Source organism: Molothrus aeneus, chromosome Z (genome assembly GCF_037042795.1).
Source record: "Molothrus aeneus isolate 106 chromosome Z, BPBGC_Maene_1.0, whole genome shotgun sequence".
NCBI lineage: Eukaryota > Metazoa > Chordata > Aves > Passeriformes > Icteridae > Molothrus > Molothrus aeneus.
Window position 1 is genome coordinate 6,626,998 of NC_089680.1, and position 22,334 is coordinate 6,649,331.

A 22,334-nucleotide genomic window follows, 5' to 3' on the forward strand; every position below is an offset into this window, starting at 1 on the left:
ATAAATTACGTCCTAGAAGCTTTGGAATTTTGGAAACTAGGAGCCAGGCTGCTGGCATTCACCCTCCAGGGTCCTTTACTTCCTGATGCTCTCACCCTCTTGCAAAAGTCAAAATTCACAGCCTGATAGGTTGCCTGGAAAACATCAGCACCTGGATTCTACCAAATCTGTGTTAAGTATGTGGATTGATGAGCTGGTGTGCATCAGGCTCATTCCCTGTGTGTCCCCTTTTGTTTCCTGTGCTGCAGGGAGCCTCTTCAAGCCTGGTGGTGAAGTTTGCGGACACGGACAAGGAGCGTACAATGAGGCGCATGCAGCAAATGGCAGGACAAATGGGCATGTTCAACCCCATGGCCATCCAGTTTGGAGCTTATGGAGCCTATGCACAGGCAGTAAGTATAGACAGCAGCTCTCTGCACGCTCATGGGAGGGGGAAGTATCACCTGGAAATGCACAAAAACTCATGGGAGTGGACAAAAACCTGAGCAGAGGAGGAAGAGGTGGCTTATCTGTTGAACTGCTTACATGATGGGAGTAAAAATTAGCCATGCCATCCAGGGTAGGCTCTGGGAATCTCCCAGGTGTCTCCTAGGTGCCATAGACAGCTCTAGCAGTAACTTTTGGTCATGTGTGGACCTATGCAAAACACCTACTAGGGGGCTAAGCCATTGTTGTGGAATGAAAACACAACTACACTTTGAGGATTTGGATAAAATAAGCCTGCTCAGTTTATCCCAGTTATCCCAGCTTTCTGCCTCACATCACCACTACCCTGCTGCACCTTGCATCACCATGGGTACCTTTGGAGTGACCACAGGACAAAACAGCAGCTGTTGAGAGAAATGCTTTTAGATTCACAAAGCATAGTAGATAATAATAAAATGTACACACAGACATATCCCCACACAAAATCCTGCTGCTTCAAACAGTATGATTGAAACAGACTGGGGAAAAATCCAGGTTTCCTGTGGGCATACCCAACCTGAGAAGATGTGACTGTACAGGTGCTGGGGTCTTTATGATATTATTAAATGGATGACTCTGAAATTACTTGTTTTCATTAGGATAAAATTAACAAGGATCTGCAAGACAAGACCAGAATCAGGTAACTTGGGCTCTCTGCCAGATATTTTGGAGGAAGGTGGAGGTGATGCCTGCAGCAGGCAGACACAATACTTCCCAGTGACTTTGGCTGCTTTCTCTCAAGCAGATTTTCAGGCAGTGACACTGTATATAGGTGCTTCTTCTATTTGATGGCAAAATGTGGCCTACTGCACGATTTTTGCCCAGGAGGGAAGTGATGTTGAACACATTGTCCAGAGTAGCACCTTCCTGAATGGCAGACCCAAACCTTGCCTTAGGTATGTAGGGCCAGTTCAGGAATAACACTCTGGTGTGCCAACACTCCTTCCAGAGCAATGACCGCAAGGTTTTCCTTCCTTCCTTCCTTCCTTCCTTCCTTCCTTCCTTCCTTCCTTCCTTCCTTCCTTCCTTCCTTCCTTCCTTCCTTCCTTCCTTCCTTCCTTCCTTCCTTCCTTCCTTCCTTCCTTCCTTCCTTCCGCCACTTCCTTCCTTCCGCCACTTCCTTCCTTCCGCCACTTCCTTCCTTCCGCCACTTCCTTCCTTCCGCCACTTCCTTCCTTCCTTCCGCCACTTCCTTCCGCCACTTCCTTCCGCCACTTCCTTCCGCCACTTCCGCCACTTCCTTCCTTCCTTCCGCCACTTCCTTCCGCCACTTCCTTCCGCCACTTCCTTCCGCCACTTCCTTCCTTCCTTCCGCCACTTCCTTCCTTCCTTCCTTCCTTCCTTCCTTCCTTCCTTCCTTCCTTCCTTCCTTCCTTCCTTCCTTCCTTCCTTCCTTCCTTCCTTCCTTCCGCCACTTCCTTCCTTCCGCCACTTCCTTCCTTCCGCCACTTCCTTCCTTCCGCCACTTCCTTCCTTCCGCCACTTCCTTCCTTCCGCCACTTCCTTCCTTCCGCCACTTCCTTCCTTCCTTCCGCCACTTCCTTCCGCCACTTCCTTCCGCCACTTCCTTCCGCCACTTCCGCCACTTCCACCACTTCCGCCACTTCCTTCCCTGACTGTTTCTTTCTCATGTGTTGGCACCAAGTATTTCCCATCAGATCACCATGTTTTCTTTTTAATTTGAAGGTCTTGACATTTCTGTTCCTCTCTGGAAGCCCTGTGCCTCACTGAGCACATGGTACAACCCAACCTACCCCTTGTGTGAGCCATGCAGAGTTGTGAGGTTGTGCTGTAGAGCTCCACTGAGGTTCTTCCTCTCCTTCCAGCCACACCTCTTGGTGCACTTTCTGGATTTTTTATTCTCTCTCTTCTGGGAAAATTCTATTTTTACTTCCATTTTGCTATCTTCATTTTTATTCCTAGTCAAAGTCAGTTTCTGTCTCTTCCTTTGTCCTCTGCTCCCTTCCTCACATTATAGAAGAGCAACTTCCTATTCAGCCTGGCTGTGTTTAACACTCCCCCTGGCCAGAGAAGGCTGCAGGAAGAGGAAAAGAGACAGTAAATCCCAAATGAGCCTAGGTCAGTGGCCAGCAGACTGTCAGAGGGATGTAGCACCTTTGCCACCATGTACCAGAGGAATTAACAGGAGGCAATCCACTGACAGCTTGGGACAAGCATTTGCTGAGGTTGTCAGGCATGAGAAGTGGCCTCCGTGTCACTCTACAGACATTGGTCAGGCAGCTGGAGAGATGGAAAAGACACCACTGTCCTGATGTCCTGGTCCAAAAACTCTTCTTGCATTATTTTTAATCTAGAGTAACTCTTCTAATTTCCAGACAAGGTTTATACTGATATGAGAGGATGTAGTCTGTACCTTTACACCACTAAAATTTCCTCTGTTTCTCACCAGATAATACAGGTGTAGTATGAGAGGAGGTGAGGAATCAGGGCAAAAGGAAGAGGAAAAACAATTTCTGGTCTTCTCCTATCCACTTGAAACAAATGGATATTTTTCACGTTGATTTCTGTGAAAGCAGAATTGGACCCATACTCTTTTTTTTTATTTTTCTGATAAAAATGCTAATAAGGGAGAAAAAAATAAGTTTTAGATCTTGACCCATTGGATATGACAAGCTGGTGACACCAATTACCCTGGGGACTTGGGAGCTGTCTAAATGATGGGATCACATTTCTGTGTGGCGCCTGTGGACCCAGAGCGTGCTCAGAGGCTGTCTCTCAATCAGCCTCCCTATCTGCTCCATCTCACAGGCTCACATGAAAGGGAAGGAAGGGAGAGCCGGGGCTCTGTGACGTTGCCTTGGTCCCGATTAATCCAGCCCGGACTGCTGGCTCTCAGATATCAGGGTGATTGGCACCTCGCAAATGCCAGCAGGAGATGGAGGAATCGATAGCAGAGAGGGAGAGGGAGACAGCAGTTTTACTCAGCCTGAAGTCAAAGAGCTAAGGCAAGTCAAGAGGAGGGAAGCTGAAATATCAGGAGCGCGACTGTCATGACTGGTGATGCCACTGCCACCAGCAACTCTCGTGACATTGGTTGAATTGTTTGACCCCCTGATCTTGTTTCTTCATGTGCAAATAAACCTGATGATCAGATTTATCTATTTTCTCTCCTCCCTCAGGGACAGGGCTCTCTCTTGTATTGTCTCTCCATGAGCTTTCTCAGAGTGGTGTGACAGTAACGTAAGTGTAAGAATTGCCTCAATGCTTAATAGTGCAGCCACCACAAGCATGAGACATCAGGCTCTCTGAGAGCTGTCCTCCCAGCTATCCCCCAGCAGTCCAAACCTGACTGATGTCTCTATATAACAATTCCCAAGCAATCCCATGACGGTGGTTTTTCAATAGTTTCTAATGGTCTGTCCCCATGGAGGTGGCTGCTCAGGGCCCCGTTGCTGCAGTTTCTTGCTGAATTTTCCCCAGAGAAGCATCTTGCACATCACTGTGACAGGATTAGCTCCCAAAAAGCCTCGATGCGCCAAGGTGGTCAGTGCGGCAGGAGCCCCATGGTGTGGCTGTTTGATAGATTGGTGGGCAGCCATGGCTTTGCCAACCCAGCAGCCCCACTGAGGAGAGGCAGCAAGGGTCTCAGACCATTAAAGTTTGACAGATAAACTTTAGTGCTGCTATCAGGTCAGATTTGGGCCCCAGCTCCTCCCGAAGTTACCTCCCTTACAGCCCAGCAAATGGCCATGCCATAGCTCTCCCTGCTCCTGCACACTGCCAACCCTCTCAGCCCCAACTTAAACAACTTTAACCTTGATAAAAGCCATGGTCTCAGCCAAGCAACCAGTCCTGGGGTTCAGCAGCCATCTGGCCTCAGATACAGAGGCAAAAAAATGAGGAAGCAAAGGGAGTTCTCCACTGTGTGTGGATTTCTATCCCCTCCTCAAGTGCCACCTTCAAGCAGCCCAGACAAAGCTTGGCACCAACTCTGTCTGCTGAACCAAAGCTTGGCACCAACTCTGTCTTCAGTGGCACAGAAAGTCACATCAGACCTACCTCACCTCTTTTGTATGCAGCTCAAGGCAAATCAGATTTCATAGCTTCCTAAAGCTCCCAGAGCCCCTACTCTAATTTATTTCAGGGTGGGTTTTTTGATTGTTTTCAGTTTTTTCTCTTCAGCAATATCTTCCCATACTCATTTAACTTCCCCTTTTATGGAGCAATTATTTATTTTATTTCACAAGGGTACAGGGCACCAGCCCTTTTCATTGTCAGGTTACTGTGGATCTACATCAGCTGGGTACAGACAGCTGCTTCTGCAGTCTAAGGCCAGGCTGAGGTATAGATCTGGACTCAGCCTGGAGAGAAGGAGAGTGATGCTGCCTGGCACCACCTTTGATTTGCTGCCAGCCTAGGAAGAACCTGCAGGCACACTCTCCACTTCACAGAGCATAGCACACCTTCTCAGGGCGGCCAAGCCCAAAATCACAAGCAGTGACCATCAAAACTGTCTGTGAGTGGTGGTAGTACAGTCCTGGCACAAATAAGCTACAGTTCCTGCAGGTCTTTCTTTGAATAAAAGGGGCAAGGAGTGTTTAGTGCGTGTCTCATGTCAGTGATGCCTCACCATGCAGAAAGGAAATATGCACAGATCAAAAAAGGGTGAGGGAGATGGGAAAATGCAGAAGAGCAAAGAAAGAACAAAGGAAAGAGCCTTGGAAAGTGACAGATTCAGTATAAATTATTTAATTTTTAAATTATTTAAGATAAGATCAAAGTCATAAATCAAGTTTGCATAAAAAATGGGGTGGGACTGTTAGCCACAGTCTTCTGGCCAAACTCCAGCCATGGGACTGATTGCATCCTGCAGCAGGGGATAGGCATAGAGTCAGTGTGTAAAAACAGACAGGCTGGGACAGAGACAACACAGGCAATGCTGACATTTGTTCTCTGGCCTGGAACAAGTCCTTTCTCAGTAAATCCCAGCTCTCCTCACTCTGAAAAGGTACAAATGGGTGCTGCTCCTGAACTGCAGACAATAACTGCAGCAAAAATTTGGAATATCCAGCACAGCAGAGCTCTCAGACATCACCTTAAGTGGTCTCCTTGGGAAGTTGGGGCAGCAGTTACCACCACACTGACCATAAAACCCTGGGTGCCCTGTTCTGCCTCCCTGTCCAGCTCCCATGGAGATGAAAGGATATTTCTGCTAAATGATCTGAGGCAATGCTGACAGGAAGAATTGCTTTTTCCAATATTTCTTCAATTTGGACTGTGAAATTATTTTGGAGAGATACTTAAAAAAAAAATCAGCTAGCCCTATGAAATCAGGGAAAAATTACTGACTGTAGGCTGCCTTCTGGATATAATAGTTAATATATTTAAATTACCAAAATGGGACAGTATATTTGGTAAATAGTACCTGTTATGCAAATTATTTGCACTTATCCATTCCAGAAGAGGAAGCTATTTTGAAGCCATAATACTTTTTAGCAGGGATATTACCATATTTCTTACCACCAGCTCCCAGCTAATAATGAACACTAGAAATAATGAACACTAAGATTTGGGCTCTACATACAAATTTTTTAGGACTTTTGGGGGGTTTTCCAAAGTTCCCAGGAAGTCAGGAACCCAAGTTATTGTGTGTCAGACTATGGAAAGACACTTAGAAATTAATCCTGGTGTTGCATATTTGTTTAGGTTATTTTAATATCCTAATTATATTTAAATTTTATTTTCAAAGCAGAAATTTCTATTTCCGAGAAAACATAAGTAGTATGAAGGACAATTCTGATTTTTCTACCAATTATCTTCTGTTTGTTTCAAGGCTTGTAAAGTAGTTTTAGATTTAACTCCTGATTAGCCAGTTAGGTATAGCAGACATGAATTTGTCAATTACACACTTTTACCAAATATGAGTCATATTACTGCTTGATTGATTACTTTACTTACCTCTTTCTATCACAGGGCTAGCATGAGGATTCATTAGCTAAGTCTGTCTAGATCATTAGAGGTGGGAAGTGTGGAATGATGTTACTACTACTACTACTACTACTTCTTTACTATTATTATTATTATTATTATTATTATTATTATTATTGTTGTTGTTGTTGTTGTTGTTGTTGTTGTTGTTGTTTTTGTTTTTATTTTTATTTTTTATTGTTGCTGAATGAAGAATATGAAAAGTCAAACAAAGCGTTGTGTGGTTCAGACACAAAGATAGAAAATAGCACTGGAAAAAAAGAGAAGGTCATCACATTGTTCAGAGTAAGACTGGAGGGCAATGATCACGCTATTTCAGAAAGAGCTCATCAGAAATAATCCCCCTTTCTCCTCTTCCCCGTCTTCAGTTTCACACACATTTCTTTTGGGGGATGGGGAAGGCAGGCTGTGCATTGCTTTTCCTATTTCTAGCAGGATTTTTTGCTCTGAGAAAGTTCCTTCATCCTCCAAGCAATTGTTCCTCCTGTAAGAAAAAGACATTATCTCCTGCCCTTGAGTACCATTGCAACTTTCAGTAGGAAAAAGACGGGCGAGACAAACCTTTACACGTGTCTGTATTGATCAGACAACTCTGCCACCCCTTCCCATGCTCTAGATGGCTTTTCCAGGGCCTCTCCACCTGTTCCCAGCACTGGGATGGCGACTGCATGTTCCTATTTCTTGGGGTGCTGCCCAAGGGCAGGAACCAGTCTGGTAGCACCTCCTGGTCTCCTCAAAAGATAAATATTTGAGCAACAGAAAAGACAGCAGGAAAGAAGGAACGAATCCTTAAAATGGATGGGGAAAAGCTCTAAATGCTGAGGCAAAGGTCATGCAAAGGAAGCAAGAGAAGCAGAAGGAAGTACGTCCTTTCAGCTAAGGGAAGGAAAAGCTCCTCTCTGTCCCCTTGGATCAGTCTGAGATAATAAGGCTGCTGCCTTCCTGATTAGTGCTCTGTAGCCCCAGCCCAGGCAGGGAAAATCTGCATTTCAAATGGCATATTTTAAAGTACACAATACCCAGGGGCCCTGCTGCTATTGATTTGCCTCTGGTGGGGTCACTGCCTCACTTTCTACAGCTTTATTAACTGGGACCATGCACTGGATCTCTTTCAAAGTGAAAGGAGAGTGGATGGGACATTTGTCTTCAGGGGGAGCTGGGGAAGGAGTGGGGTGACTTTCACTGGGAATGCCTTGGAGGTTTTAGAAGGAAGACTGGTGACCCTAACAGGACTTGTTCTCCTCCTGTAAATTTCCCTAGAGCCACCCTGAGGGGGAGGCAGGTAGGTCTTATGCAGTCAGCTCCTTTCAAGGTGACTGAATTCCTGTCCTCCCACCCTCGTGCTGCCATTGCACTCAGCCAAGGTCTGACCATCAACCACTGGGCTGGGTAGGAGCCCCCTCTTCCTCTCCCTTAACCTCTGCCCCTGAGCATCTCCAAACAGAGTGGCATGGGCACAAGTGGGATCTGTGACCTCAGAAGTTCAGCAGGAAATTTGTCAAGGGTTGAAAACATCCAGACATTCCTGGGCCTTGGTTGAGGCCACCTCTCCAGCCAAGGAAGCAAAGCCATCAGCTGGGGTGCACAGCTGTGCTCAGGTGTGGAATGCTCTGTTCCTTCCAGCTCCAGGCAATCCCACTTTTACCCTGTTGACTTGGTCTGAAGGCTGCAGAGAGGTCTGTGTCCTCTGGGTCATGATGTGAAGGGCTCATTTCAACATTCAGAGGGGTTCCCAGGTCTCTAAGACATCTCAGAGAGTTCATCCACAGAACACAGAGCATAATAGATATTGGGTGACTGTTCCCTGCAGGAGCATCTCTTCTTTGTAGCAGAAGCACCTGATCTAGTTTCCCCTGTCACAGGTTAGGATTTTTACCACATCAAAGTGAAAAGGGGTAAGAAAGTGCTAGAGGCTATAAAACTATTTATTAAAAATCTACAGAGCTACAAATATGTGAAAAATATATTTTTGAAAACAAAACCAAATCTTTAGGTGCCACCCAGGTAAAAATACCCAGAACAGAAAGTGAGATGTGAGTCAGCACACCTAGTGTTGGAGTCAATCCAGTGTTAGAGATGGGTGGATGGATTCTCCTTCCTCCTTTACTTCCTTGGCATACCTTCTAATATTGCCTGCTCAGTACCTCCTCTGGAGAATAAACTCAAATGATGCCCAAGAAAAAATGTACTCCTTAAAGGAGAATCAACATGATATATAATACAAAAGATTGTCTAATTACTCTATCAGTAATTGCAAAGAGCAAAATATCACTAATTAAAATGTAAAAGTGCCTTGTGCAGGGTAAAATAAAACAGGGCGATTAACCATCAAAGGGATAGCCACCACTTTGCCACCAATCTTTATTAGGCTTCAAAAAAATAATAATACTCAAATCCAGTAGAACACATTTCACCTGTAGATCTCACAATGTGTGGAGTCGGGTATCCTGTGTTACGTTTTATTGCTGGAGAAATCAAAGCAAGTTCACATAGCTTGTGCATAGTTATTCAGCAGGATTTTGTCAGAGCACCCCTTACTTTGGACTGTTTATGGATGGTGGCAGGGAAAGTTTCAGCATTTGAATGAGTGCAGTGATTTCAAGGGTTTGTTTTAGTGTACATGTGTAAGAACAGTTAATTTAGCTGATATTTCAATATTAAAGCGAACAGAAGGGAACAGTCTGTTCCTTGCCATGACTTCTGAGGTCTGTTTAATTCTGAGAAACATGTCCCATGTGCTTAAAGAACAGCATCAGAGGGTGATTTCCTGATGGGAGAGAGAGTGAAATCAGAGAGAGCAGTGAAAGAGAGTTACTCCAATTTTGGAGACAGCAAAGACATGAATCACTTCTAAAATCACCTCAGAAAAACATTTCTCTTTTCCACTATTATCATCAAGTCACAGATTACCAGAGACTGGGAATGTACAGTTTTCCCAAACTTTCTGTACGTGTTCTTTACCCCCCCTACACCTTCTCTAAGCACCCAGAAATTGTCACTGCTGAGGATTGGATACTCAGACATTCCCGCCCTGTCTGGCTCTTTGTACAACACCAGGGAAGGGGACAAGAAACAGCTTCAACCAAACTGTCTTATCCTTCACACCAGGACCATTTTAAAATCTCTCTGCAGCCATACTGTCCACATGAACTGCACCAGCTGTGTGCTGGGCTCTGAGTGTAACATAAGGATTACAAAGCCTTGTTTTAATGAAAAAAGCATTCCCAGGCTTCATAAACATTCACCAGCATTCTGCTTCAAAGTTTTTAGCCCCGAATGCCTGAAAATACAACCTGGGTTGCTTATTTCTGACTTTTGTAGGTGCCCTGAAAGAAGCAGTGTTTTGACTTCCTAGAAAAAATTAACTGAGAAGATCAACCCAGATCAAAACCACAGGGAAGGGGTTTTCTCCTGAGACAAATGTAATCTTGCTAAAACAGGGGATCTCCCTTCTCTTTGAGGAAGAGAAGGGAGTGAAGTGAAGTACAGCACTTTTGGGGGTCTCTGATAGTGTTGGAAATTGGTGCTATGATCTGGTTAGAAGTTTTTGTCATGGTTTTGCTCGGTACCCAGCTGAAGCCTCCAAGCAGCACCAGAAAAAGTCATTTTTTGTCACTGACAGGTGGAAAAAAAACGCAGATTATCCCTAGACTAGTCAAAATTTCTGCTTTGGAGAAAAAATCCCCTTTTCCTACATACACTCCCACCAGTAACCTCCGGGCTTTTTCAGAATTTTGACATAAGCAACGTAAGCCACGAATCCACTCTGCTCAGGTATATTGTGTTTTGACTGTACAAATACTTTTCTCTGCCTTTCTGACTTGGTGGGCTGAGTCCAGGTCACAGGAGACCTCCACAAGGCGGGGTGGGGACCATAAAAACCCCAATTTGCCAAGGTGTCCCTTTGCTTCCAGCCCCTGTGGCGAGCAGAGCGACCAATCATTGGGGGTGCCACAGGGGTGGCGTGCCAGCACCCCAAAACATCGGGACGCATCGGGACGCATCCCATCCTTCCTGGGTGCCCTCCTGAGCCAGTGCCACAGGCTGCCCCACCAGTGACCGCGTGATATTTTTTCCCTGCTCTCTTTGTTCCAGCTGATGCAGCAGCAAGCGGCCATCATGGCCTCGGTGGCGCAGGGCGGGTACCTGAACCCCATGGCCGCCTTCGCCGCGGCCCAGATGCAGCAGATGGCGGCTCTGAACATGAACGGCCTGGCAGCCGCCCCCATGACTCCAACCTCAGGTATGGGCACGGCGGGCTGGAGAGGGCAGAGGGCAGGGAAATTGAGCCAGGTCCCACAGGACGGCTGGCAGGATTTGTTAGCTCTTTGGGATCCTCCTCTGAGCATCAGGCTCTCCTCCCAGGTAACAAGCAGAAGGACCAGAGGAAAGGGTCTCAAGTGGCACCAGGGGAGGTTTGGATTGGATATTAGAAAAGGTTTCTTTCCCAAAATGGTTGTCAAACATTGTAACAGACTGCCCAGGGCAGTGAACAAGTGTGTGTCCCTGGAGTTATTTAAAAGGCATGTAGATGTGGAATTTAGTGACATGGCTTAGTGTCAGGCTTGGCACTGCTGGGTTAGTGGTTGAACTCAATGATCTTAGAGAGAACATTAACTATTCTGTGCTTCTATAACATTTCTCAGTCTAATCCCATACACAACTTCTCTTTAGCTCCAAGAACCCTCCAAATGTCACAAATCATCCCACAGTGACCTACACTGGTTTATTGGGGCATGTATATGTCCAAGAGGTCAGTGTTGGTGCTATCACAGTCAGGCTGTCCCACAGACTAGCAAAATAGGGTTGTGGTGAGATGCAATATCATCAACAAGATGAATTTTGCCCTTGGGACACATAAGCATTTCCCCCTATTGTGAAATTGGACAGAAGGCACTCAAGGAAGGCATCTGGTGCTACCTGGAATGAGGGTGTGTAGTGAGAGAGTTTCTGGCTGCAGCAACAGAGACAGGTAGCCAGTGAAGGGCTCCCAGGACCTAGCTAGGCTGCAAAAAGCCCATTCTAGGAGCTGCAGTATGGTTCAGCAGGCAGAAAAATAAGCTGAGACAGGAACAGGGCTGTCTTTCTTGGGGCTTGAAGAACATAATTATTCCCATTTGGGCAGGAACAGGTCAAAGAATCATCAGCTCTGGTAGTCCTGGAATAACATGTGGCCTAACAGCAGGGGGGAAGGGAAGCAGGAAAAGTGGGGCCAAACCTTGAAAGAAGTGAGGATTTGGGAAGCTTTTCAATACACTAGAGTCTGGTAGGGAGGCAGAGGACTCAAAGGCACATCTTGAGAGGACCATTTGTAACAGAATATCACGAGGGAATGGGGAGAGAAGGGAGAGTAAGGAAGACAGATCTCATTCCACAAGACTTTATGGAGACCCAAGGAAAAGCACTTGACTCAAAAATCTTATACTGCACATTTCAAAATATATGTTTACACAATGATAAATGTATAAACAAAAAGTCGATGGAGCTACTGCAAATCCAAATAAAAAAGTGGCTTAATTATATGTGCACCCTTTAAACCCGCTGCTGGCAAGATTATCATATTTGCATTAGCTAGATTTGTTTTGTGTTGGTGGGAGCAGAGAGAACATCAAACAAAGACTGCCTGGAATTCAAATATTGTCAGGGTCTGGAAAGCTGAATCCAGGCAGTAGTGTGCAATGGATCCCCCACAAAAGAGCACAAGCTCTTTTGAATATATATAAGCAAATTCTTGAAAAGAGTGTGTTCTGTGTCATGGCTGTGAGAACACCTGTACAACAGCCAAGTTCTGTGCCCACCAAGTTCTGTGCCATGAAAAACATCCCAGCTCTTTTTTGGTGTAATCATTTCCTCTTCTGCTATGGCCAGTGCCTTTCAGAGTCATAGAATCATGCAATTTAGGTTGTAAAGGGTCTTTAAGATCATCAAGGCTAACCATTAACCCGGCACTGTCAAGCCCAGCACTAAACCATATCCTTCAACACCACATCACTGTGTCTTTAAAACACATCCAGGGATGGCAACTCCTCCATTTCCCTGGGCAGCCTATTCCAGTGTTTGACAGGATGAGGGGACTGTTAAACTCTCACTGTCAGAACAGAGGAGAGGAAACTCATGTTTTTTACATGCTTTCTGGATTACCCATGACTGGTCATTATTGAAAATAAGATGCTGGTTTAGATGATCCCCTGATGTCTTTCACGGCAGCTGATTTTGCACTCTCCTAATGACATATTTTCAATCACAGAGCCTATTCACTTTGGCATTATTTCAGATTTACCTTGAATGAGTAGCTTCCTTCATGAAAAACCTCTGTGGTGGGTTGTGGAAATGTCCATTGACAATTATTCCTTAGGAGAAATGTTTAGACTTTGAAATTACTCCTTGTATTACTACAACACTCACAAAGCATGTGATAAGATGCATAGAAAATGTTTCACATAATGTCTGAGCAAGCAAGCCTACAACACTAGCAGCAATTTCTGAGTAGCCAGGAGATATCTGAAGCCTAACATTAATTCTCCTGCTAGCTTTTGTTAGCATTCAGAAAGCCAAATGGAAAATGATCATTCTGCTTCATAGCAGGATTTCTAGTCATTGAAGTATATCTTTTTTCTGCCTTGGAAGGAAAATGAAATATTTCAAAGTTCTCAGAGAAAAAAAAAAAAAAAAAAAAAAAAACAACCAGGCACTAGAAAAAGTGTTTGGAACATTGAAAAAAAAAAAATAGAAAGGAAGTGTTTTGATCTTCCTAAAGCAAAAGAAAAATTGTGCTAGGAAAAAAGGTTCTGGTAACCCAGAAGTCCTAGAGGCTTTGGAGGCATTTGCTCAGCACAGTGCCTCTGTGCTGGTATCTTCAGCCCTCCTAATACAGCTGGTTTCCTCTGCATCCCACCTCTAGCAGAGTGGATTCCTGGGAATATGACCATAGGTTCATTCATTTCCATGGGACCTAGGGGCTCAGAGTTTTGGATCCAGGTAAATCTAATAGATGAGAGACAGTATCCATCTCACCTGGCTTTAACCATAAAAAACTTAGACATCTCATTTGAACTGCAGTCACTGGAGTGCAATAAGCACTCCCTATGGGTAATTCAGACCAAGAAAATTGTAACGCTGTTTGCTGTCATTTTAACAGTCTTCCATCAAGGGTCAGGTTTATCTCACATAACAGTCCATAATTGTGAGGCAATTAATTTGACATTTCTGAGAGTTTGGTTCAGGTTTTACATTTCTCCCATCACTGCAACAATCTGGGTGAAAAGTGGGTCTGGCAGTGGGTCTGCTACTCTGTTACCTGCAGAGAGCAGCTAGAAATTAAATTTTATTTAGGCTTCCTTCCTTCTTCCTCCTCTCCCTCCCTCCCTCCCTCCCTCTCTCTCCTTGTTGTAAATCTGCACCTGGTGTGGCTACAGTAAGAGACCTCAAACAAGGGATGAAATCCACAACTGGCATGCACCACCACCATTTGTTTTCCATGGTGGCATTATGCCAGTTTTACTCCAGCTACAGATCTGACCTCTCCAGGGGGGTTCTTTATAAAAAGAAAATTGAAGAATTCCAATAAATATGCCTAAACTTCCTTAGACATGCACAAAATAGCAAGCACAAATCCCTTGCTGCAATTTTAGAAAAAAAAAATTATTTACATTTTCTATGCAAATAAAGGAGAGATCCAGAAAAGCAACTGAAATTTTAAGTAGCCTTTGTGATTTGGAAGCTGATGGCATATGCTAAGAGCATTGCCTTTGGACTTCAGTTGCCACTGCTGGCTCCCTGTACCTCCACAGAGGACATTTTTAAAGGCCAACACCATTTAAATAAGAAAAGGGGAAGCAGCAGCTTGTCTGCTCAGGGTATAAGAAATGAGCTGAAGTACTGCCTTTTTTTTTTGGGGCTACTCAAATCTGAACATATTAAAATATCTCATGCATATCTAGCAGCTTTCTTAAAGTACCAACACAGATTTAAGCAGTGGTTAAATTGTGTTATTGGACCAACCTATGATTGAATGCTGCACTGGTGAAGACAATATGTGCAATTGGTTTAAAAGAGAGATAACTCCAAAAATTGTGCTTTCAATCAGTAGTATACCCAGACACAGAAAGATAATGTTGAAATTAAGATAGTTTCACTTCCCATGCCACCTAGCAAGAGAAAAATATGATGTCAGGCTCATTGAAAACTCATTTTTGGTCCCTGAAATCATCCTGAACATGTTGCAAGAAGAACAGACTGTCCAGTCATTTTACACATACATAGGAGAAAGTCAGTGAGGTAGCAGACAGATTTAATTCTCTTCCCAGAAATTCAAGAATTCTCTACCAGTAGGTGACAAGATCCCACTCAGAACATAAAGACAAATTGGTTGTTCTGAAATAGCAGCATTACAGTCCCCCACAGGATGCATCTGGTAAGAAGGAAAGAAAAGATTCCATGAAAGGAACAAATTTGGTCCAAATTTTGCCCCAGTTCATTGAGAGATATCTGTTAAAACAGTATGAAGTCAAGTTTGGACCAAACAGTAACATTAAAAAATGTATCACTGGCTACCTTTAGGCTACAAATAAACTTGACAAGTCTTTTAAGGATCCCTGGTGCTGAGAAAGTTCAGAATGAGTTTGCACATGAAAGGTGTATTCATGAGAGAGTGCAGACAGAGCAGTCCTGGAAATCAGTACACCCACAGAGCTCCAAAGGGAATCTGATAGAAACTGCTGTAGGAAGATGGGGCTGAGGGTTTTTGGAGGTTTTTCAAGCTCGTCTTGAGTGCTTTCTGAACTGGGGAGCAACTGCAAGCAATCCATTTATTTGCTCAACAGCTTGGGAGCTTTTTCATTTCTCGGGTGTTTGTTTTTGGTTTTTTTTGCGGGTGGTGGTCACAGCTGTTGTGTCAGCAGTTTTCTCCACAAAGTTGTTGTTCCCAGTACTCACCAGCTCTGCCCTTGTGTCCTCCTCATTTTCAGGTGGAAGCACGCCTCCTGGCATAACTGCACCAGCTGTGCCTAGCATCCCATCTCCAATTGGGGTGAATGGTTTCACTGGCCTCCCGCCGCAGGCTAATGGGCAGCCAGCTGCTGAAGCCGTGTTTGCTAATGGCATTCACCCTTATCCAGGTAAGCCAGACTAATCCTGTGCCCACAGCCTGTTGCCTCAGTCCTAGAGATACTGTCCACACCCACAGGCTTTGCCCAGCAATAAACTGTGGCGCGTGTTCAGAAGGGTTACACCCCGCACCAGCAGGGCTCATTATTGGTGTATTGTGTCTTATGCAGCTACAGTGTTAAACGGTTCAATCTGGATGATAAACATCAAGGGCATGTTGGAGGTGGAAAAACTGTGTACTGAATATTTGAGTGCTCATCTGCTGGATAGCATGTCTGGTGAATACAGTCAGGACAACCAGCATGTTTTTCTTCAGCTGAAAATTGACCTGATTCCCGAGCAGTTCGTGCTGGCAGGTCCCCTGCAGGACTCCCAAGGGTCTTGCTTCTGGTCAGCCTTGAAGGAGCTGTGCTAAGCCTGTTTGCACCCAGCACTGGTATCTCCTGCTGGAATTCCCCCACAGCCAGATGGCTCTGGGAGGATGATGCAAAGGGTCCATGTGCCCCACACCCAAGTGGCTTCCTGTGTGCAGGGAGCAGGTGTTGATCTCCAAAATGCCCACTGCACAAAAATCCTGCTGCCTTACCAGGCCTGGGGAGTGAAGCTGCATTAATATAGCCTCTGAATGGACTCGGGCTCACCCTTTGGTGGCACACTGCAGGAGAACTGCTGCTGGGATTCACACTGTGCCTAGCTCAAAGACGCCAGCACTACAGAAGTGGTTTCGCAAGCACTGGCAGTCAGAGATGGATGAGGGAGGTTAAAGGATCCATACCTGCCCCTATACCTGTATTTACAAATATACATACAGTCTAAATCTGTAATTACCAATTACCATTCCTTAATGTGCACCTACATTTTTTCACCATCCTCAAGACTTGAGATACCTCTCTCCTCCAGTACACTTCCTCTAGAAAGTAATTTTATACCATTTCTGTACACATACTAATGGTAACAATCATAGCAATAAAAAATCCAAGTAAATGTTACTAATTGATCCTAATCACCAGCTGGCAAAGGAATATTTTACCCTGGGGAACTGATAGATTGATCTAGTCTGTTAGGAAATCAAATACTGAGTTCAATATTCCAGCCAAAAAGCCCCAAAAACTCTAAGAAAAAATAATTCTTTCAATCTTAGCCAGTCCTGAAAACTCAGAAGATTCATCATCATAGGGAAATTTATGAGCTACAAGGAAAAATACCATATAGTATAGAAATACCAAAGTCTTACCTAGGTATTGACAAATTATTATCCTACTCCCAACAAACACTTTGCAAACATGGACTCTGAGTTCACCTCTAAGCAGAATTAAAATCAAGGGACTTACTGTACTCAAAATTAGGCATGTATATATGTGTTGTAGCAGTGTAAGGACAGGGGAGATTTTGGAGTCATCAGAAGACTGCAGAGAGCCCTTAGTGTGTTCAGTGAGTTCAACCACAACACTGAGAAAGCATTCTGTCTTTAAGGTTATATAAACATGGCCATCTGTTCTTCTGTCCATTTATTTCAGTTTGCCTGTTTGCCAGTCAATCATTTCTCTGTTTATTCATCCACTTCTATGTATGTCTGTCCTTTTTTTCTGGTTTATTCAGATCCTTTTAACCAATTTCGATGAGCCATTACTGTGGGTACAGAGAAAATATGTTCTTTCTAGGCGAATCTTAATGACTTGAGCTTTTCTTACTATTCCCAACTACCCCTATAATTAAAGAATGCATTAATTATGTTAGGCATTCCATCCATGGTTATATAAAAGCCAATGGCCTTAATCTGATTCTCTCTGAGTTTCAGAGAGCCTTGCTCAGGCAGCAGTTCCCAGTAAGTCCCTGCACAAACCCCAAGAGGCTGACACACAGAAAGGTGACAATCATCCTGCCCCTCTTTGCTGCAGGCAGAGAGACTCCCTTCTGCCAGTAGAGCCGACATCCAAACAGGCTGAGCTGTGTAAAGTTTGGATTTATCTCAGGGTAATTTCAGCAATATATTTGCCTTTCTCATTGCTCAGCTTCCCCATAATGTGGTGACACCTTAAGTTATACCAGAGGTGTAAAGGGAACAGTGCCAGGTCAAACACCCACCTCTCATTATGCTTTTGTCTGTCCCTGAAATGCTGAAAGCAAGTCCACATAGCTCACATCACGTTTGCTCCATCTAATTGTGTTCCTTCTCATGAGCATTTATGCACTCTCCAAACCTCCCCTCCTTGCCACAGGCTTTATTCAGTCCTGGAGCTTAGCAGCATGAAAAATAAAAGGATTAGACATTTATATGGGTAATGAGAACATCCACAGCCATATTAGACTGGATAAAAATGTAGATAGGACACAAAACTTCATGTTTTATGATACAAGCCAGCCACTAATTGCTTGGGGTTAGAAAGAAATTTTCATCACTGGGCAGCTTGTTCCATCATTATGGGATTTTTCTCACTCTCCTCTATTGCATCTCTTACTGCCCTGTGGTTCTGCATGGCTCTGTCACTAAATGCAAGGGTAGAAATAAAATATTACAGCTGAACAGGCAATTGCACTAACACTATAGAGAAGGGAACATCATGACAGTCCCCATCCAAAGCCAGCATCTTCCAAACAGCTTTCTTTTATGGTGTATCTCTCATTCTGAAAGTGGCTAAGACTGCTGCTGTATTATGTACATAATCATAGTCTTGCTATGATTATGACTTGCCATATATTGCTTAAATCCTGAATATTGCTTCCAGATACTCCTTCATACTCCACAAAAAAAAACCCTTAAATGTGGGTTCACACCATTACAGCCTGTAGCAGAATATTCTTTGTTGCCTGAAAATAGCAAAACAGGACAATGAATGTCTCTAGAGGCATGGCATCCATATCACTCAGACCCTAATAAATTCCATTAATTGTGCAGTTTGTCTACATGTTCACCTTTCTGACCAGCTGTATTATTTTTGATGCTGCATCCAAAGGACTCCAGAATACCAGTCTTTATAAAAACAAGTCCATATAACGTAATTGTATTTAGTCTGTAATTCCACTCTTTTTTTCTTCTGTCTTCCCCTGTGCTCTTTTTCCAAGATTCCCTTTGACTGGAGAAGGGATGTACATGGTGTCATTTCAGTCAGATCATCAAACCATCCATACCCTTGTGGCAAATGGATCAATACTTTGAACACCCCTACTCGCCAGGGCTTTGATCACAGCCCCTGTCCCTGCAGGAATTAGCTTTCTCTGTTAATCTGGTCAGGCTATGGATCCATGCAGTGGCACTAAAAAACCATTCCTAGCAGTCATAACCTTTGCAAGCCAGGGTCTCACCTTCTCCAAGATGAGGCAGTACATAATGCCTTAGTGCACTTTTTGCCACAGAGTGAATAACAAGGCAATAAGTATTCCCCCTTCCACTAGTCTGAGCCCCTTTGGAGATTTGACCTTTTTGTGTATTAATTCCTGCCCTTTAATCTTTCAGTTTGCAGAGCTATTGAACGTGGCAATGTGTCACAATATATACTGGGGACAAAGAGCATAATCTGCTGTGCCATGATCTTGTGAGTCACTTTGCAGCAGCACAAGAGCGTTTGCCATTTCCACATTAGTCACAGTAGCAGGGATTGCACTCTTCTGCCAAAGCTTCTTAGCCACCCAGAGCCTCTCTTGTAACCATGTGTGATGTACAGTAACAGTAGACACCATCTGCACTGGCCTCTGTTGTGTCTCACATCATCAGAATTCCACTCTCTGCTAACAGGTCCTGCCCTGCCCAATTGCATTGTGAGGGACCAGACAAAATTCTCACTCCAAAGATAAAGCCTCTTTGGTAAGAGAAAGGGGACATAGAGATGAGAAAATCGTGAGACCAAAGGGTACCAAGCAAGAACGAGAAGGGACTGGCTGTCAAAGAATCAGTGAAATGAGAAAACTGGAAGAAGGAACAAAGCAGAGCTCCCAGAAAATTAAAGGCTGCTCCACAATCTTCTGTCCAGTGCCCAGAAAGAAGTGGAGATACATTACATAGCATCTCACACCCCCTTACTGCTCCTGGGCCAAAGGATGTGCAACTTGACCAGAGCCAGGGATGGCCCAGCAGTTTGGCAGCTCTGTGGAGCCTTAGACAGGGAATGCTTTAATGAGTGCTGAGTTCTTCAGCTTCCTCACAAGGGGAAGCAGAGGGGCAGGCACTGATCTCCTCCCTGGTGACCAATAACAGAACCTGGGGGGATGGTCTCAATTTGTGTCAGAGGAGAATAAATTTGAATATCAACAAAAGGTTCTTCACCCAGAGGATGGCTGGGCACTGGCACAGGCTCCCTTAGAATATAGTCCTAGCACCAAGCCTGACAAGTTGAAGAAGCTTTTGGACAATGCTCTCAGGCACATGGTTTAACTCTTGGGGATCCCCTGTGCAGGATTTTGATGATCCTTATGGATCCCTTCCTAATCAGGATATTCTATGATTCTGATTAAGTGCATTTGGTCTGGAATTAGGTTGCTGAGTTAAAGAAAGCTAAGTCCCCTCCATTCTTTGTAATCCATTAAAAGTGTGTCACTTCATTCATTATTTTCAGGCACACAGTGGTTCTGTTTCTGACTGCTCGCCACTTCCAGGTCCATCTTTCCACTCTGCAGAGCCAGCAAAAGTTTCTCCACCACCACCACTCCCCTTTAGCACACAGTACATCTGGGCTAGCAAGACAGCAATCTTCACACCCTTTTCAGGGTCCAGCCCTCTCCAGTGAGGACCAGCTGTCAGTACAAAAAGGCAGCCAAACTTTTGTGCCCACATTTTTCCAAGTCACCACTGAGACAGGCAGTAAAGGTCTGCCTCACAGGGGAATTCCTGCTCCGTAGCAACTCATGACTTTGTAACTGAACCAAGACCATCCATTCATTTTCATTGGTTCAACAAAGAGGTATCAGGAACCAATTTCACCCACCACCTGCAGAGACAGCATTCAGACTCCATCTGCATTTATTATCATTACCCAAGTTAATTTTGCAGCTTGTTATTGAACAGTACTGCTGATAGACAGGCTGCTGCTCCAGAGCAGTGAGTCCAGGGCCAGTCCTGACCACGCCAGGCACCATCCAGAGGCTCTGGGCAAGAGCAGGGCTTCACTAGTGCAGGGAGAGGAAAGAACTGGCTTCCCGCAACCCAGTGTCTGCCCTGATATTTCAGGCCTGAAAGGTGTTAGACAAGAAGAGTTTAGAGAGGAGGTGAATCAGGAGAAGAGAAAAAGAGTGACCTGCCTGCACCTTTAGAAGGTCCAGGATGAAAACCAAACCCCACAGCATTTTGTCCAGACATACACTGTGGCCTGGAAAGGTGCCTGGCTCAGCTACTCTGAGGCAAAATTCCTCACTACAGGAAATCTCTGGCTCTGTATTGTTTGTCCACCCTAAATCTCCAGGTGAGAGCTTTCCTGTTCATATTTTGTATCAGCAGTTCCAAAACTGCAACAGTGAGCACCTGAGACATCATTATGACTAGGAAGCATTTATTTGACCCATTTGTAACAATCTGCCATGTGCCATAAACCACGCTTTACTGGTAAAATAAACAAGTGAAGGAATGCACTCATTAAAAATATAATAACAAGTTGCCATCTTCAATTGTAGTCTAAACCACTTTAATGATGCCATGTACTTCCAATGACCGTGCTGCAGCTGTAATGAATGAGGTTGTTTAAGGCAGTTGTGTGAGCCTTCCCAGAGCAAAAGTGTTTCCTCCTCTGATCTGGAAGAAGGTGCCAACACAAATCAGACTCCATGCTGATGTCTTCAGTAGCATCTGTGTGAGTAATAAATCTCAAGACCTTGAGATTTATTTTTAAAACTGACTTAAACTAAGCCCCAAAACAAGGACTTTAGGGCACCTTAAGAGCTTTTAAAACCCGACCCTGACTTATGTGATCATGTGGCCTTTGGCAAAGAGAGGGAAGTCTGGTCCTGGCTTTGCTGTTGAGTGTTTGTCACCTTGACTAGCCATGTCCACCTGTCTGCCTTTTTGAGTCACCTGTGTCTTTCTTGCTTTGCTATCTGGAAGCTCTTCATTGCCAGACATGTCTCCTATCATGTTTTCACTCAGCATCTGTCTCAGAAGGAATATCTGATTAGGGCTGGGGCTTGGAGGTGAGACTATTAAGAAAATAATAAAGATAACCCTGGTTTCCATGATTGAACTATATGAATTTTATAGAAGGTCCATGTGCTGTCCCAAACAACCACATATAATAGCTGGGGATGCCACCAAAAGGACTTTTTCCTACTAACAGGGTGCAGCAGAGGGTACAAAACCCCTGGATTTCTGGGCTCTTTTGATGTGTAGGGGAAGAGACAGAGAGACAGCATGTCTTTAACTGAGTGGTGTCCACCCCTAAATGGCAAAACGAGACTATAAAACACCGGATCAGCCTCTGTTTTCTGCCAGATCAGCACATTCTTTCTGTTATTGCAGTTATTGTTGTGTCTGAATACCTAATTAATTACAACAGTAAGCGCTGGCTTCTTTAATCACAGCATCAGCTGTCCTAATCAATCTTAATAATATGGAATCTGTACTATGGCACCCATGAATTTTAATCTACATAAATTTCTTAAGACCTCTCGCAAGCTTGTTGTACGAAATTATATAATTATGGATATAGATTAGGGCTGTAGAGAGTGATTTAAATTGGATTTAAGGAGAAGGTGAATAGAGCCCTCCCACTCAGTTATTTATTTATTTTAATCCTGGCCTTCACATAGATTTTTTTTTCCTATCATTATGTTATTACCCCCCCATACTGACTGAACAGCACTGCCTCTCTTTGATTGCCCTCCTCCCCCATCCA

General features: G+C 44.3%; 1 protein-coding gene across 17 annotated transcripts in view; it reads left to right on the top strand.

Annotated features, from left to right (window-relative positions):
- The window catches only part of CELF4 (CUGBP Elav-like family member 4), a 712,394-nt gene that overhangs the window by 616,022 nt on the left and 74,038 nt on the right, over positions 1-22,334 (top strand). For 16 of the 17 annotated variants that reach the window (XR_010785315.1, XR_010785316.1, XM_066569450.1 and 13 more), the window contains exons 6-8: positions 249-392; positions 10,510-10,657; positions 15,381-15,530. Coding sequence is in view for 15 of the 17 variants with exons in the window: in XM_066569450.1 (XP_066425547.1) it covers positions 249-392; positions 10,510-10,657; positions 15,381-15,530 (442 nt within the window). In the remaining 2 variants the exon portion in view is untranslated. The remainder of the gene's footprint in view (positions 1-248; positions 393-10,509; positions 10,658-15,380; positions 15,531-22,334) is intronic. The other variant, XM_066569440.1, reaches the window with a different exon arrangement.